The following is a 15968-nucleotide window of genomic DNA, read 5'->3' on the forward strand; positions in this document are numbered from 1 at the left end:
ACACGAGCGATCCCGTACGTCTTATGAATGGAGCGAGTGAGATGGCACGAATCGTACGTATGTATGTGTGTACGTACGTATGTATGTACGTCTATACGAGCGCCACGAACGAGCACGAGTTCGTAGAGCCGAATGTCAAATGACAGCTGTTGCGTCGTAGTGATTCTCCGTCGCATCGAAAACGCCGGTTCACGTTCACACTTAAACAGTAACTTGAATAAATAAATACGAGATGTGCGCTAACATGAATCGAGCCGTTATCTTTCTATTGGTTTTATCATTATTCTTCAGTAATAGGACGATGGCGTTAGAAAATACAACTATCAAATCTGGTAAGCGTACATAACCTCAATATACAGCAAACTTCTCATGAAATTGTAAACAGTATCTTTTTGGGTAAAACTTAGGATATTTATTATTCATTCTTATTTTAAGGTCGTCTTAAATAATGTCTCAAGATACTAATATTTCAAGATACGCGCGACTCTCTGATTTATTCATAATATCTTAAGACAGCCTTAAATTTAAGAATCGACTATGAATATCAGCCTTAGAACTATTAATAATATGCTATATAACTATTAATAATAAAGGTATCTCGAATAGGTATCTTCTCATTATTGAAAATATACAATATGATTCAGTCATTATTTAAAATATGGATAATATCTGTATATCTGCTCCTATTCAAAATATATGAATTATACTTAGACCCGATTCTATCCCAATGTAAGATTAATTCTAATCTGGTTTATAACTATAAACATACTTTTTATATTTTTATGAAAGAGATACTACCATGTTAGAGAAAGGAGACGCTACAGCGTATTTATCTTTTTTTAATTCTAGGAATATATTCTATAAATATACCATATAAAGCTTATCTGAGCCAATACAGGATGTACGAGTATGATAATTCAATTTATTAAAAGAGATACATATATATATATATATATATATACATTTATACATTTATAAATTTATTCATTGGAGCCTGGTTTGAATTTTTAATTTAATCTAAGAATATTCTTAGAATTCTTTGAAAAAGATGAAGAGTAAATTGAACCGAGATTAAAGTTAGTCTTACTTTGATAGAATCAAGCTTTAGATATTTGAATATTATAATATCGATTAACTATTCGAAATTATTAATATCTCATAATTGAATACTTACATATTTCCTGAAAAGTACAGGTAGTATCTAAATACTTGTATGTTAAATACTAAATTGCATTATTCATAATATATAAATATCTAATATTCAGATTAATCAAATATATTTGATTAATTACTTGAAACATATACGAATGATATCTCAATAATTTCCAAAATGTGATAAAATGCGTAAGCAATTTATGAATATTTATATGATCATTTACTATTCTAAACATACGAGTAATATATGAGTGTAGGAATATACATTTTTTGAAATGTGCAAGTACTCTCTAAAAGTAAATCAGTGTTATTACTGACTTCAGTGTTACACTTATAACTGATGTAATCAATAATCAGCGAATATTTACTGTCTTACAGTGTTACATTTATAACTGATGTAATCAATAATCAATAATCAGCGAATATTTACTGTCTTTCAGTAATAATATACAGATTCTTTTACTTTTAGAAGTTATAATTTTTGCAGATTGAATTTTCTAAAAGTGAATCAGTATATTATTACTGAAAGAAAATAAATATTCGCTGATAATTACATCAGTTATAAATGTAGAGTGTAGCACTGAAATCATTGATTCACTTTTAGACAGTAAAAGCAGACGTACTAGACAAATCTAAATATCCGTTTACTATGCAAAATTCATAAGTATGACATTCAAATACTTTAATAATTATATTATTCATATTATTTATAGAGAAAAAGATACTTTTATGTAATTTTTTAGTTACGCTCAATGCGTCACGTTAATAATATATAGTAAACATTAATGATATATCGTCGTTTTATATTAATCTTAAATAATTTATTCTAAGATTAATATAAAATACATTGAAATTATTAGGACAAGAAAAATTTATAAAATACGAAAAATTGTTTAAAGAAATATTATTATATGGCTACTTGAATGTTAAAGTAGATTGTCCTATTTTACAGAATCTGGTTTCTTCAGATATATTTATAACTTTTCCATGAAGTTCAAATAGTTTGAATTTTCACAGAAAATTTGGAATGTATTTAGATATTCAGATTCAAAAGTTTCTTTTCATAAACATGTTTATGAAACACATTCTCCTAATAATACTTTTATATTGATTCTGTCATAAATTTAACGACATGAGCACCTCTCTTCTACTTCATAGATATTCCTTTATAGATTTCTTAAAATTATATTTAAATGATAACCACATTTTTTAACAACGCTCTGCAATATTTTTTGTTAAAAATTCCGGAGTTCATGTTACTCATTTATTAGGGAGCCCAATACAGAACATTAATAAAATTTACATTTAATTATATCCCAGTGAAAATATAGTTACTTAAACTTTCTTACTTTACTACACAAAATAAAAGAATAATACTTCAAGAATTAATTTAGTGTACAAGTTTGTTACGAACTTTAAGCCATGTCTTGACATTGAACATTATAAAATTTGACATATGTGTACTTATATATGTAATACAATAGATAAACATCAATTGTCAACAAAAATATCGCACCAGTCATGGCAATTGTTTCACAACGTCAATATTATTTAAGAACAAATTAAAAAGATCTTTTACGAAAGATGGTATTAATTATAATAAAATTTTAAGTGAAACTCAACATTACTGGAGCAGGGGTTCATACGTTATCACCTTTCCCTCTATTGTTTATTTCCCTTTATTATTTATATTTCCTTAATAATCGAGGCTTACATATTCATAATGCGTAAACAAATCGTAATGTTTATTATCTTAATATTATAAATTATTAATATTATCTTAATATTATAACACAATGATTCTAGATGTTCCATAATATTTTTTATGAATAAGCACATCTTTATTATTTCGACAATATAAATAATAACAAGTAGCGAATAATACAAATACTTAAATAATATAAATAATATCGACTGGATATTTGGATACATATTATTATCTATTATATGTTTCGAATAACGTAAATGTCTGTATATCCGAATAATTGGATCCCGTTCATTCTATAGCTTTAATATATCCCTACATTATACAGGGTGTCCCATTTTAAAGGATCCATTCAAATATCTCAGAAACATCACTGCATTAAATCGAAAAATGTTTCAGACAAAAGTTTTGTGACTTCGAGGGAAACTTCCCTCGAGAAGATGGTATCATTGGTTTGACTTTGAATGACGTTGTCAAAGTCAGGGTAAGATTACTTTGAATTTTTTAAATGGAATTCCCCATTTTTCATTAAATATTCTTACCACGAGAATTTTTCATAACTTTAAAATAAAATATTTTTTCATTAAATACTTTGCGAGTTATAAAATTTGAAAGTTACAGTACCGTCGGCATTAGCATTGCCCAAGCTGTCCGACCGACGGCTAAAATCTCTTGAATGTTGTTCAGAATCATGACTTAGATAACATTTGTCAAGATTAAGGTCATTGGAGATCGTTCTTTTTATTTTCATTTTTGCACTAAAAATTCATTTCTATGTAGAAATGAAAACAAGAGATACTTTTAAACAAGAGGTATATCTCGAAAAGTATTTAATGAAAATGAACTCATAGTGTCTGAAAAACTCTTGAGGTAAGTTACAAGAATATCTAATGAAAAATGGGAGATTCCATTTAAAAAATTCAAAGTGACCTTATCTTGACCTTGATAACGCCAAGGTTAAACCAATAGTACCATTTTATATCCTTCTCGAAGTCACAAAACTTTTGTCTAAAACATTTTTCGATTTAACGCAATGTTTCTGAGATATTTGAGTGGATCTTTTAAAATGGGATACCCTATATATGTATATGTTAATGATTGCAACCAGTAAATAAAAACTAATCTATTGTTATATTTTTGAAAAATCAGATCTTTTTTAGATTTACATACTAATTACACCGGTTACACGTAATTGCTATTTATCTAATTGCACTATGCTTTGTTTAAAACTTTATCATAAAATATATAGATATTTTTTAGAGAGAGAGAGAGAGACGTCTAGGAATATGTATTTTTTTGTATTGCTTTATTTAGAAGAGGGTTATCTGTAACTCGCTCGCGTTACAAATTAGATAAATAGCTCTAGACACGAAAACATTACAGAGAAATGTTTAATTTCTCATAATAATAAAGTAACATATAATTATCGTAATTATCTTCATTAATATCGACGTTCGATGTTATTGTATTACAGACAGCGTCGGGATAACCGTATCTTTATTGAATCATCGTGAGAATGACGCATTTAAACAACGAATAAATTTAGCCCCATTTAATCGCTTAAACATTACTGTGAGAGATGTTCCATCAGATATTTGGTTTATTGTTTTACAAATCCATACATTTCAATACAATGCAACGTTATCTTACGACAAAGCACTACTTGACAAAGTATCGAACAGAAGTTTATTTGGATCAAACATTGGTCTGTACTTAAAAACGTACGATATAACAGCTCCAATACAGGTATTCCTGAAGCATGAAAATGTGTATAATCTCGATGCATTGCTCGTGATTGTCACATACGGTGGAAATGGTAAGTACATATAAATAATATATATATTTCTATTCTTTCCACACTTTCCTTTTTAAGCAACATTTCTTTATGGAAATTTAACGCCGATACACAATACTGACCATTAATATACGTATAATATAAAATGAATAGCCATGTATATATAAAGACAATTGCAAGAGGATAATATTTACGTGATAAAGATTGAAAAATTATATACTGTATTAAATTAAATAACAGTGTTACGTTGATCACGAGATAGCACAAATAAATCGCAAATCATACCAAGACGCATTCGATTAATTTGCGGCGCATCTCTATTATCTGTCACGCGTAAATGGCTAACCGTTTTCGACGGCGAGCGTAATGACAAAATTGGGTATCGAGTATCGAGAGAATTCATCAGCGTTGTTCATTGGTCGATTGTTGTTCTCTGCAGCACCGATACCGGGTGGTTGTAACATGGAATTTGATATCAAAGTATCGCCATATCAAAAACTCCATGCAGAAAACGGAATGATATTAGTAGACACGCAGCCAGCTTCAATTCTTTTCTCCAACGGTTCATCGATTTCCTGTGAAAAAAGCCCAATACAACACAGGATGTACCGTCTTTATCTGCCTAGACAGGATTTTACTTCAGATACATATTTCGACGCGATCACGAGAATGCTGACCGTGCAAGACATTGTGCGGAATGGCGACGAGGTATCTTGTAATATTAGACAGATAAAATTTCAGTCTCATATCGACAAATACCGATATTATAGAACTGCTATAGCGCTATCATTATTTTTGAATTATTCTAATATACACGCATCATAATTGTAGCGATCTACAAGCGATCTATTTTGCTAACAGAAGTTCTTAATGCTTATTGACTGTTGATGCATCTTATAATACTGGTCGACAATAATTTGTTGTTGACAATAATGGATTATTTTTGTTGATTTTGTATGTTATATCTTTTATACTGATTTTAAAAATGAATTAGAATTTATCCCTATGGCCTTCAATTTTTTAAATTAATGTATCCTTTTTTAGAAAATTAGTAACATTTAGTAACAATAACTCGTCGTATGGAATCTGTTTGTAATTAAAATTATCTATTTCCGTCTGAAAATTATTTATTTTATGAATAGAAAATCATGTTATATTTGGCTATTTTTCTATGAATCGTCTATTTAGGTCTAAACAAAAGGAGATAAGATAGAAATTTTTTAATGTATATTAAAAATCCCGCTTGTGTCAAATGTAACAGATTTGAAATCAGCGCAAAAAATACTGTAAAATCATTTTATAAAATTAATTTAATTAATAACAAAAGAAAAGTGAAATTGTGCTAAATAATATGAATTATCACAAAGTACCAGTTTATAAAATGCATAAAATTTTTTAATGCATGTTACTAAAAAACACTGCTTTTCTCATAAATTTATCAAGCAGATTTGAAATTAGGATAAAAAATATTCTAAAGATCACTGTAAAGATCTCTCAGATTAATTTAACATTAAGAGTGAAATTTTTGCCGACCAGTATAATTCACGATTAAAACATTTAAATTAACATATTAATATAATAATAAGTAATTAATAATGTTTTTGATAGATACCAGCAGGTACTCTCACGAGTTCTATGAGACGTATCTACAGTGCGTACACCGGCACAGGATCAGTGTATGCCACAGTTGCTATTTATGAAAATTACTCTTCAGCTTACATCCCAATTTTTACATACGCTTGCAGTCCTCTGCTCTATCCGGAAAGTTGTAAAGTTTTAAGTATGTTTTATCTTTTTTAAAACTGTTATTTTATAGCTGAAGTAGTACACACTTTTTGTACTCAAAGTAAAATAAGTATATATTTGAAATTTGGCAAAAGCATGAAGAAAAATTCTGATACAGTCCACTGCAGAGTAAAAAAAGCAATAAAAAAATAAACTTTATATTTCAACATAATCATAGCGAATAATATTCGAGTTTTATTTGAAACGCTATATATTTTTTTTTTTGCATGAAATATAGTTATGTGTACGACGATAGATTATACCTCTTTTTTTTATGAGGTGGTATTGTAAAATGTGAATTTTTTTTAATAATTATTTTCTATCTTTCTAAACGCATGAATATCTTTCGAATATTATAACTTAACAAATTACGTATTAAGTGTCTCATGAAAGATTTATATAATATAATATTATTTTCCTCGTTTCGTCATTTTTTTTCAGATGACACATTTGCACATATAATTTGCGCACTGGTCCTGATAATAGGCTGTCTGTCTATTATTATAGGATATAAATACCCTTCTATAGATCGTTCATTACCGAGTTGTATGATAGGTGGTATCTTAGGATACACTATAGCACTGACCGGCAATTACAGCATCGCAAGTAATCATACATACATTAATTTTATCGAAACATTTTAATGAAATCATATACGGAGAATTTTTTCTTAGAATTTATCCTGAAAATATGATAGTCGTGGGACAGTATTGTATTTCGAAGAATTTTAATGTAAATCTCTCTCATTCATTAATAAAACTACAATAAAGTATAAAAGAAGTTTGATTAATTTTACTGAAGTGCATGATAAAAATCTTTAAAATATTATATTGTACCGCAACTATCATATTTTCAGGGTAAATTTTAAAAGAAAATTCTCTCCGTGTATATATATATATATATATATTTAATCTCTCTCTTATATTTATCTCTCATACTTCAACTTATCTCTTGAGAAGACATGCGCGATTTTAATGACTCTTGTTTCTTTCAGTCAACGTTCTGATAGGTTCGACATTTGCTATACTTGCTGCAACCATATCGACACTTTTAGGTGCCTGTGAGTGGTTACGCAATATATCATTGGGATTCTTATGCGCATGTATCACATACCTCTATGCTCCAGGTACGTACTACTATATCTTGATCAAAATAAAACCGCGTTTTAAAAAACTGCATGGCTTGCAACGATATTGAATAAAGAATATATTAACTATCTCGGTCTCTTGTCTAAAGAATACTTTTGGTATTTTTTGTTCGAATATTTATTGAATAGTTAATTCAACAAATCAGAAATAAAGATCCTAAATGGTCAAGTTGAATTCAGTGCTCAAGTAATTCCGAAGGGCTGACCAAAATTGTGTACACTAATGCCTACTAACTAATGTCCAGTAATACCCAATTTCGAAGAATTTTAATGTAAATCTCTCTCATTCATTAATAAAACTATAAAATAAGTTTCTAACTATCAAATAAAGTATAAAATAAGTTTGATTTTACTGAAGTGCAGGATAAAAATCTTTAAAATATTATATTGTAATGTTTTATGTCCACTAATACCCTAATAATGCCCATTAATGCTTATTAATGTCCTAATAATATTATATTATATATGACCTCATACCGTTTATTATAATATAGTTTTCTTAAGTAATGCCCAGTAATGCCCCAAATTTGCATACCGCAATGCTCTCAGCAGTTTACCTCTTGAATAATTCCGTGTGAATTGATATGCTTATATTCAATCCTGCAAACAGCGCGCCGAATTTAATTTTCAGTCTTGAAACACAATCGTAACAGAACTAGCACGGTAATGTCAAAAATTAAATTGATAAACAATTTAATAATATTATAATGCTCATAGGTATCTTACAATTAGAAGATGTTAATAATGCGATGCTGATAAGTATCAAATCTGAATAATTTTATTGCGAAAAGATTACCTATAATTCATTTACGGCCTAATCATCGCGTCCAATGCTACAAGTCTCACTCTTTTGTACTAACACGTCACAAAATGTAACATAGAGTACAATAAACACGAAAGGATAGGGAAACGAAGGCGGGAATCGTAGGTAGCCTCTCCACGCCGCGGTGCTCGCGAAGGGCTGTTGCGAATTATAGGAAAATAATGAAAGCCAGGCTTAAAAGCGGAGGGATAGAGCCGCGCTGCGCCGCCACCCCGAAGTTAGTTCGAGTTTGGCGAAGGGATGAGAGGCGCACAGTCAGTTTCTCCCCGTAGCTTCTATCAATGCTGGCCGCTCATGTGGAAACCTCGCCCGCTGAATCCCCCATGCAGAAGCGGCATGGCGCATTCACATTGCCTCCCACCTTTCTCACCATAACGCTGCGACTACCCTTCGTCTACCCTCACCCAGGCACAAACGCAAAAATGCGCCCGTCACCACCGCCACCACCACGCACGGAATACGCGTGCGATGTTCCAGGGTCTACCCTGTCAACGAGACTCCCACGTCATAGTGTAACCAGCTTGGAAGATTCGCATTTACCTAATTGTGTCCCCGTTTATTTATTCTGCATCGGGACCTATTTAGATTACGTGATGCGTGCATGCGCAACTGCACAGGAGCAGCGATTCGGACCCAATTCTATCCCGTCGACAGATGATCGCGATCGCTATTTACTCTGAGTCGACCGCATTCACCCTGTACACCAGCGTAAAACGAATGATTATGATGTATCTGGGCGTCTGTTAATTAGACAATCAAAATTTTCACACGCGACATACATTGAAATTACAGCAATAGAAATATGGGACATTCGATTGTTAATTGGTTTATCATTTCGTCTTGATTCATATTAAAAAATGTTTCGGTGATTTGGATCTTATTCTCAATAATATTTCAAACATTTTGACTCGGTTTCTCACTGATAACTTATTGATCTCTTCTAGCGTGGATGTTTTATGTCTTGGAACACAATTGGTTATTCTGGTCTATGTTCATAAGCCTAATATTTGTCACGACTGCACTTCTGATGACAATATCCTATGTTGCTGAAATTATTGCACGTGCGATTTTCGGATCTTATTTCGTAATCGTCGCGATCGATTATTATACTGGAAGTAATTTGAAATATATTATTATCAACATAATCAGGAGGATAACTATATCTGGATTTAATTTAGCGTTCGTATATCCTCCATTTCAAAGTGCAGGTATGTCTTCGTAGCTTAACTGTAATAACTCGATATTATGCTCTATTCATTCTGTTTTTTTTTTTTCAGATGTAACTTTGATAATTGTCTGGAGTATTCTAATAGCAGTACGATTTATTATACAATCGTATGCTTCTTTATGTTGTCAGAAAAAATTTAAAACAGAATTAAAACGTGATACAGAAACAGTATCTTTACTAAATGACCATCAGGATGAATATTTTGCCGAAAGACATACAAGAAGATCTCACCGGCCTCGATATTATAAAAGTTATATAATATTATAGATATTATAAACATATATCTAATGCTGCTAATATGGTATGTAATAATTTTGAACAAAAATTTTGCAATTTTTTAATATTAATTTAGTCTATTTAAAATAATTCTATATATATATATATATATACATAATTTTATTTAATGAAATTTTATAATATTATTAAAATCAATCTTGGTTAAAGATTGATTTAAGTTGCAAATCACAGTTGATATACTTTGTACAAGCTTATATAAATATTATATAAATATTATACATACCTGTTTTCCTCTTCGTTCTTCATCAAATATTGTAATGTGATATTTTCTTAAAATGGGGTATAAAATTACAACAATGATGCACAACGTCTCTATTGAACGTTTTAATATTCTGAATTCTTCTTTTATATTTTTTTAATATGAAAATTTTATTTTTGTTTAATCATTGTTTATTTTTATGTTAATATGTGTATACCTAAAGTATATTAATGTTATTTTTTATGAAACTGAATTAAAATATAATTAATAATTGTTAATTAAGTTGTGCAGCATTATTATAAATAGTTTATTATAGAGTTTATATATATATCTGATATTTTTTTACTATTTTACAATGTATTATATGAAAATTTATGTATTAGTGTGGAAGATAGTATTATGAATAAAGAATGTTGATTTGGCATTAAAATGAAATAACATTTATTGAATCGAGACAGTGACACCTAACAGTGGTTCTCTATTTCCTACTACTTACAATCTTAAAGTTAATCACAGCAACAATATTATCTCATTATTCACAACACTTACATAGATTACTGTCGCAATAATATATTATTCTCATTAATAAATTTGTTAATACTCATACATTGTAGTTGTTATTAGTAATATCATTACAGATAATAAGAAAGACGCGTAACCACTTCCGCGTAACGTTGGTTGGTTGTATAACGATTAAAGCATAATTTCGCTGAAACGCATTTTACATGCATGAAATTGCGGTAACGTTCAATTCGCAAAAGTTCTATGCAAATGCAGATTTACAAAGGTAACATAATAAATGAGAAGTACTTTAATCTACTATTCGCGAAATGCACAGCCTGTTGCAAGTGCAGCGCCTGTTTGCAGAGGATCTTCGTGCAGACGTGTATAATACGCAACCGTTTAGTGGATACGTATTTAGTTCATCCCGGAAGATTTCTTCGAGTAGAGCAATAATATCGATGAACGCAAATGTTTTCGTAATTTATTTTTTCGACGTTATATAATCTTATGTTTGCAATTATCCTTCAATTCAAGAAAAGATAGACAATTAAGCCTGAACACATAAGTATATAATAATATTTTGAAAAATTTAATTAGTGAGAAATTTATTCGTGAGGAGGATATCAAATATTGCAGTCTACTTCGGATCCTTGTGAATTTTTTAAATTCTGGGCGCTTTATATCTTTCTTAGATGTTTACCTCCTTCTCTATTTTATTTTTGAAATTACGTACACACATATATCTATGTGTGCGCGCGCGCGTGTGTGTGTGTGTGTGTGTGTAAAAGATGGCAATATTTATAGCAAAATAACAAAATTAAAAAATCTTTTATGAATTTAAAAATCAAAGAAAGCGAGAAAAATTCTTTGAATAAAAGTAAATTAATATTAAAAAAAAATTCTTCAAGGATCTCTCTTCACGTCGAATGAAATTTCTATAACAAGGAAGTGGTATTGGCTAATTTAAATAAAAGTTGTCTCGAACTGGAGTTTATCATCGCGAGATCAATTTTATAGCGGTGCCGTTTAGAGATGCACCGAAGATTTTCCAGCGTTTTCAGTTGACGCTGTTTTTATTTTCGTTTTCTTCCAAAAATATAAATTTACTAATTTACACAGTACACTCTCCATTAAGTGCTCTTCACGTATAAACGTTCAACAAGTTTACACGAGCCCTACGTGACCGTGTAAACGCCGACGAGAAACGAGCGACGCTGCTCCGAGTGGCGTAATTTTACACATACTTCACACGTTACTGTTTAACACAATGTATATCGTCCACGATTATCTATTGGCTGCTGATTAATTGTAGAGAGTTCGTCACCTACATTTATTACGACACGCATTGTCGATAAAACAATCGTTACGCGTTACCGAGAAAAAAAAAAGGAAAAACGCTTGGAAATATTCACATCGCGACAGAAAATAATCAGCATATACAATGCTGCCTCCTGAAAAAAAGCTCTGTCGAGTTCTGGAACGATAAAATTTGAAAAATATCGAATTGCTATTTTCACGCCGTTTTTTCCATACCATACGAATCAGTGACTAATTATTCGACGCGATCGTGCGGCGCGACTCAATTACTAAAAAAACGTGCTATTCTCCCCGTTAGGTGGTGATCGAAATGCATCGATTAAATGGATCACGGATATAAACACCCATTGAAATCGCAATAAGTCCGCACAGGTGGTTGACATTTCTCCTTGCGATTAAAAAAAAAATAATAATCTAGTTTTATGAATAATAGAATCGCCAAATTTTTATTTTCGTGATTTCTGAAATTATTATTGTAAAAATTCCACAATGTAAAGTAATAATATATCATTCGTAAAAAGATTGTAGCTTTAAAATAAATGCAATAAACGCAATCGCCTTATTCGTAGGATTACTCTTTTAAATAATACGTATGAGATATTATGCAAAATTTCTGTATTTTTTGTAATCTTGTTTTGGTGATTAATTTTACATGTATATTTGCGTGGGTATTGAGATCTGTTCCAAAACTCGTTCAAACTCGTCTTCAAACGAAAAATTTGCGCGTTCGACGATTTGTGTTTTCGCGAAATGATAGGTGAATAAATGTAGGCTCAGATCATTTGATTTTATTGAAGTTCTGCTGTTGCACGGTGTAAGTCAACGGAGTCATCGTTTCGGTGAGGGAAAACATTGAATACACGGATAAGATGTTGCGTAGTTTATAATGTGGATACGTTCGAACGTAATTGGAGAATTCATCTAACTTATTTACGTATATATACAGTGATAATTATTTCTAATGTACAGTACTGGTTTAAAGAGAGTAACAAATGCTATCTTACAATTATCTTTATACAGCATAATCGAAAGAATGTGCTTCGATCGTGTGCGCGGTGACGATTAACGAGTTCGATGCCAATAAGATTTCTCGTTACTGCGCGAGCACCAATATTTGCGATTCGTTTGTAACGACGAATCCGCTTCCTCGGTCCATTAGCTCAGCGATACATTTACATTAATAGCAATAAATACCGACGCAAACGTTCATGCTACTTGCCTGCTTCGGGCATTACTGTGACATTTACGAAATCTTCTCTATGATTACGTCGGTTTATTCTTCACGACCTCATACGTCACTTTATTATGGTAATAAGGATGGTATAAGCTACAGATTGGATTGTCTTAATCTAGAATCGTGTATCTTGGACCGGAATGAACGTTGTGGAGAGATGTGTAAATAAAGAGTTTCAAATCGAACATTTTCGCCTCCTGTGTCATTGTTCGCAAATGTGTTTTAAATATATTTAGTTTACGCGAAATTTAAAAAAGTGCTATTTGCGTTACTACGTTAAAGAGGATCTGAAACTGCAATATTGCTATTCTCGATAAATCTTGCACGCAGATCTCGAGGTTTAAATCTAGCATAATTTGAAATACACGCGGCGATTTTTATTGCGCGTCCGGTTGCATTTGCATAAAGCGTGCGATAAATCCACGCGTGAAGAACCACTCACATTAATAATAATGTAATAACAATATTTTTATCGAGTACAACAAACAAATAAACAACAGAAGATATATATAAAAAAAAAATTGCAATTTTTTTCTCTTTCAAAAGAATGTTTTCATTTAAGAGTATAAATAAAAAGTATATATAATAAAATATATTATAAATTAATATAAATAGATATTAAAAAAAAATTATTTCCTTTATAACTCTGGGATATTTTTCGCGAATAAATTGTCGATCAATATTACATTGATCATGTAAATTAGGGCCGCGGTATCCTTTCGAGAGCAGTGTCTTCCGACGCCATGTCTGCCGACAGACACGATGGCCGGCCTTGCTAAAAAAAAAAAAAAAAAAAAAAAAAAAGCCGCCCTCCAGGCAGCTATCAACCCCCGTAAAACCGTTCCCTCCCGCAACGAAATCAGCCTCATCGAGAGACTACCACCCTAAACTCTCGCGAGAATATATTTCGGCGGGAGCCGCCTACGTGTCTGCGGCTCCCTTTCAATTTCCACGCGGTTCGCGGCCGCCCTTACACGAAGGAAAATATTTGCCGGAAACCGATACAACGTGCGGCAAACAATATGCGCCCGGCGCTATCCAATAAATCCGGTAATAAAGCTCCCCGATACCGAAAAACGAGAGCCGCTGTAAATTTAATGAATGCTCTTGACATCGATCGACTTCGGGGAAACTAAAAGGGAGAATTCGCGCATGTCGGGCGAAGTGAAAAATAACTTTTCCGGGACATTATGAACGCTTATTAAAAAGATTCTTTCGTAGCAATAAAATTATCGATGCAAATGCACGAGAGATCACGTTAGAAATTGTGTAATGAACGTCTTAAGGAAATTATATTTTTGTTACGGATATAACTACGACGGATAACTAGTGGCTCTTCACGCGAAAATCCTCGACGTGACGACGAAGGTAGCGTAACGTAAAATCATTTACACATACTATCGGTGAATAGGTAATTACCCTGCGTGACCCGGGGTCATGCGTATACATCTACGAAATCTAGATCAGACACGAAGTGGAATGGATGGGTAAAATCCATTGGTTCGAGCTCGAATTATAAAACTTATTGTGCTGTCTCAAAAATTCCGCCCTGTGTAATCAGATCGCGTTGATAAAAAAATCTTTTCATTCAATTTCAAAGAGGATTTAATTGCGACGAGCTGCTGCTCCATTACTGATCCGCCAATGCGGGCGTTGGCAAATTTACAAATTGTTCAAGAAGGGCGAGGAGGGGAGGGGGAGGGGGAATCTATCCTATCTCCTAATTCTAATCGAATAGTTTCGTAGATAGGTATTGCCATTCAGAAAATTGACGGTCGTAAACATTCGAGGACGCGAGTTATTAATCCGACATGCGAGGAAATTACACGATTAATGATATTAACTCTACGAACAATTAAATATTGTTCGATCAATCGAAACACTACAAGATATAATTGCAACGTCATTTATCAAGCATGCTGTCGATGTTTCTGATAAAAAGCCTTTACCAGCTATATATTTGTGGATGGGACAACGTTCCATAATAATTAATAAATAAATGACCGCGAAATTAAACGAACGAAATTCTTCAACTTATTATTAGAAAACGAAGAAACATTTCGGAACTGTGTTCATTCCACGCACAACCGACACTAACCGCGCGTCTTCGATGCGATCGGCGTTACGCTGTCGTGCGAACTATCGGAAGGGTGCGAGTTTTCGACTCGTAGCGTCTGTCTTCGCGTCTACCCGTGGCGGGTCGTCATCGACAGCGATCGTCACCGTCGGCAATCAAGTGCGCGAGGAAACGCCGCACTCTACATCTCGGGGACATGGGATCACACTTGCGCGACGGTGCACGGATCACGGAAATTCAGTCGTTTCACTCACTGGTGTCGGAATTGTGCACGGGGGTGGTCGCCGGTGTGCTGGGGGCCTGATGCTGCGTCGACTGCGTTGGTATCCCGAGGGAAGCGAGGAGCGGTCGTGGCACCGCGCCCGGGGTGGCGCTCGGCGGCGGCGGGCTCTCCTGGCCTACGAGCAAACTCGCGGGCGGGAACCCGAAGAGCTGGGATCACTGGAGCCTCGGCCAATAGTTGCCTGCCAGGTCCGGGGTCTGCGAGGGAATCTGCACCGGCACCGAGACGCCGGCTGATATCACTCCTGAAACAATTTCAGATGTCGGGGGATTGAGCGCATTTCATGCGACGGCACGAGACCTGTCGAGGCTCTGGAAAACGGAACGGGAAGTGATTGTAAAGGAGCGAAGCAATATGGATGATGAGCAATATAAATGATGGGAGTTGAACCGCCCCTGTGTGGTACATAAGAAACAGAA

The 15968-nt window shown here is 32.9% G+C and overlaps 2 protein-coding genes across 3 annotated transcripts in view; one reads left to right on the forward strand and one right to left on the reverse strand.

Annotated features, from left to right (window-relative positions):
- Positions 1 to 93: 93 nt before the first annotated feature.
- On the forward strand, positions 94 to 10572 carry LOC105149029 (transmembrane 7 superfamily member 3). The gene is made up of 8 exons (XM_011061166.2): positions 94 to 332; positions 4335 to 4676; positions 5095 to 5363; positions 6264 to 6435; positions 6882 to 7046; positions 7435 to 7566; positions 9355 to 9618; positions 9688 to 10572. Exons 1-8 carry the CDS (start codon positions 233 to 235, stop codon positions 9903 to 9905), a joined length of 1662 nt encoding a protein of 553 aa, XP_011059468.1. The 5' UTR covers positions 94 to 232; the 3' UTR covers positions 9906 to 10572.
- Positions 10552 to 15968, reverse strand: part of toy (paired box 6 protein twin of eyeless) — a 32842-nt gene continuing 27425 nt past the window's right edge. For both annotated transcript variants that reach the window (XM_011061162.2, XM_011061161.2), the window contains exon 9: positions 10552 to 15793. In XM_011061162.2, coding sequence (XP_011059464.1) covers positions 15705 to 15793 — 89 coding nt within the window. In that variant the 3' untranslated portion in view covers positions 10552 to 15704. The remainder of the gene's footprint in view (positions 15794 to 15968) is intronic.

This window comes from Acromyrmex echinatior, chromosome 19 (assembly GCF_024713525.1).
Source record: "Acromyrmex echinatior isolate Ae372 chromosome 19, ASM2471352v2, whole genome shotgun sequence".
Lineage (NCBI taxonomy): Eukaryota > Metazoa > Arthropoda > Insecta > Hymenoptera > Formicidae > Acromyrmex > Acromyrmex echinatior.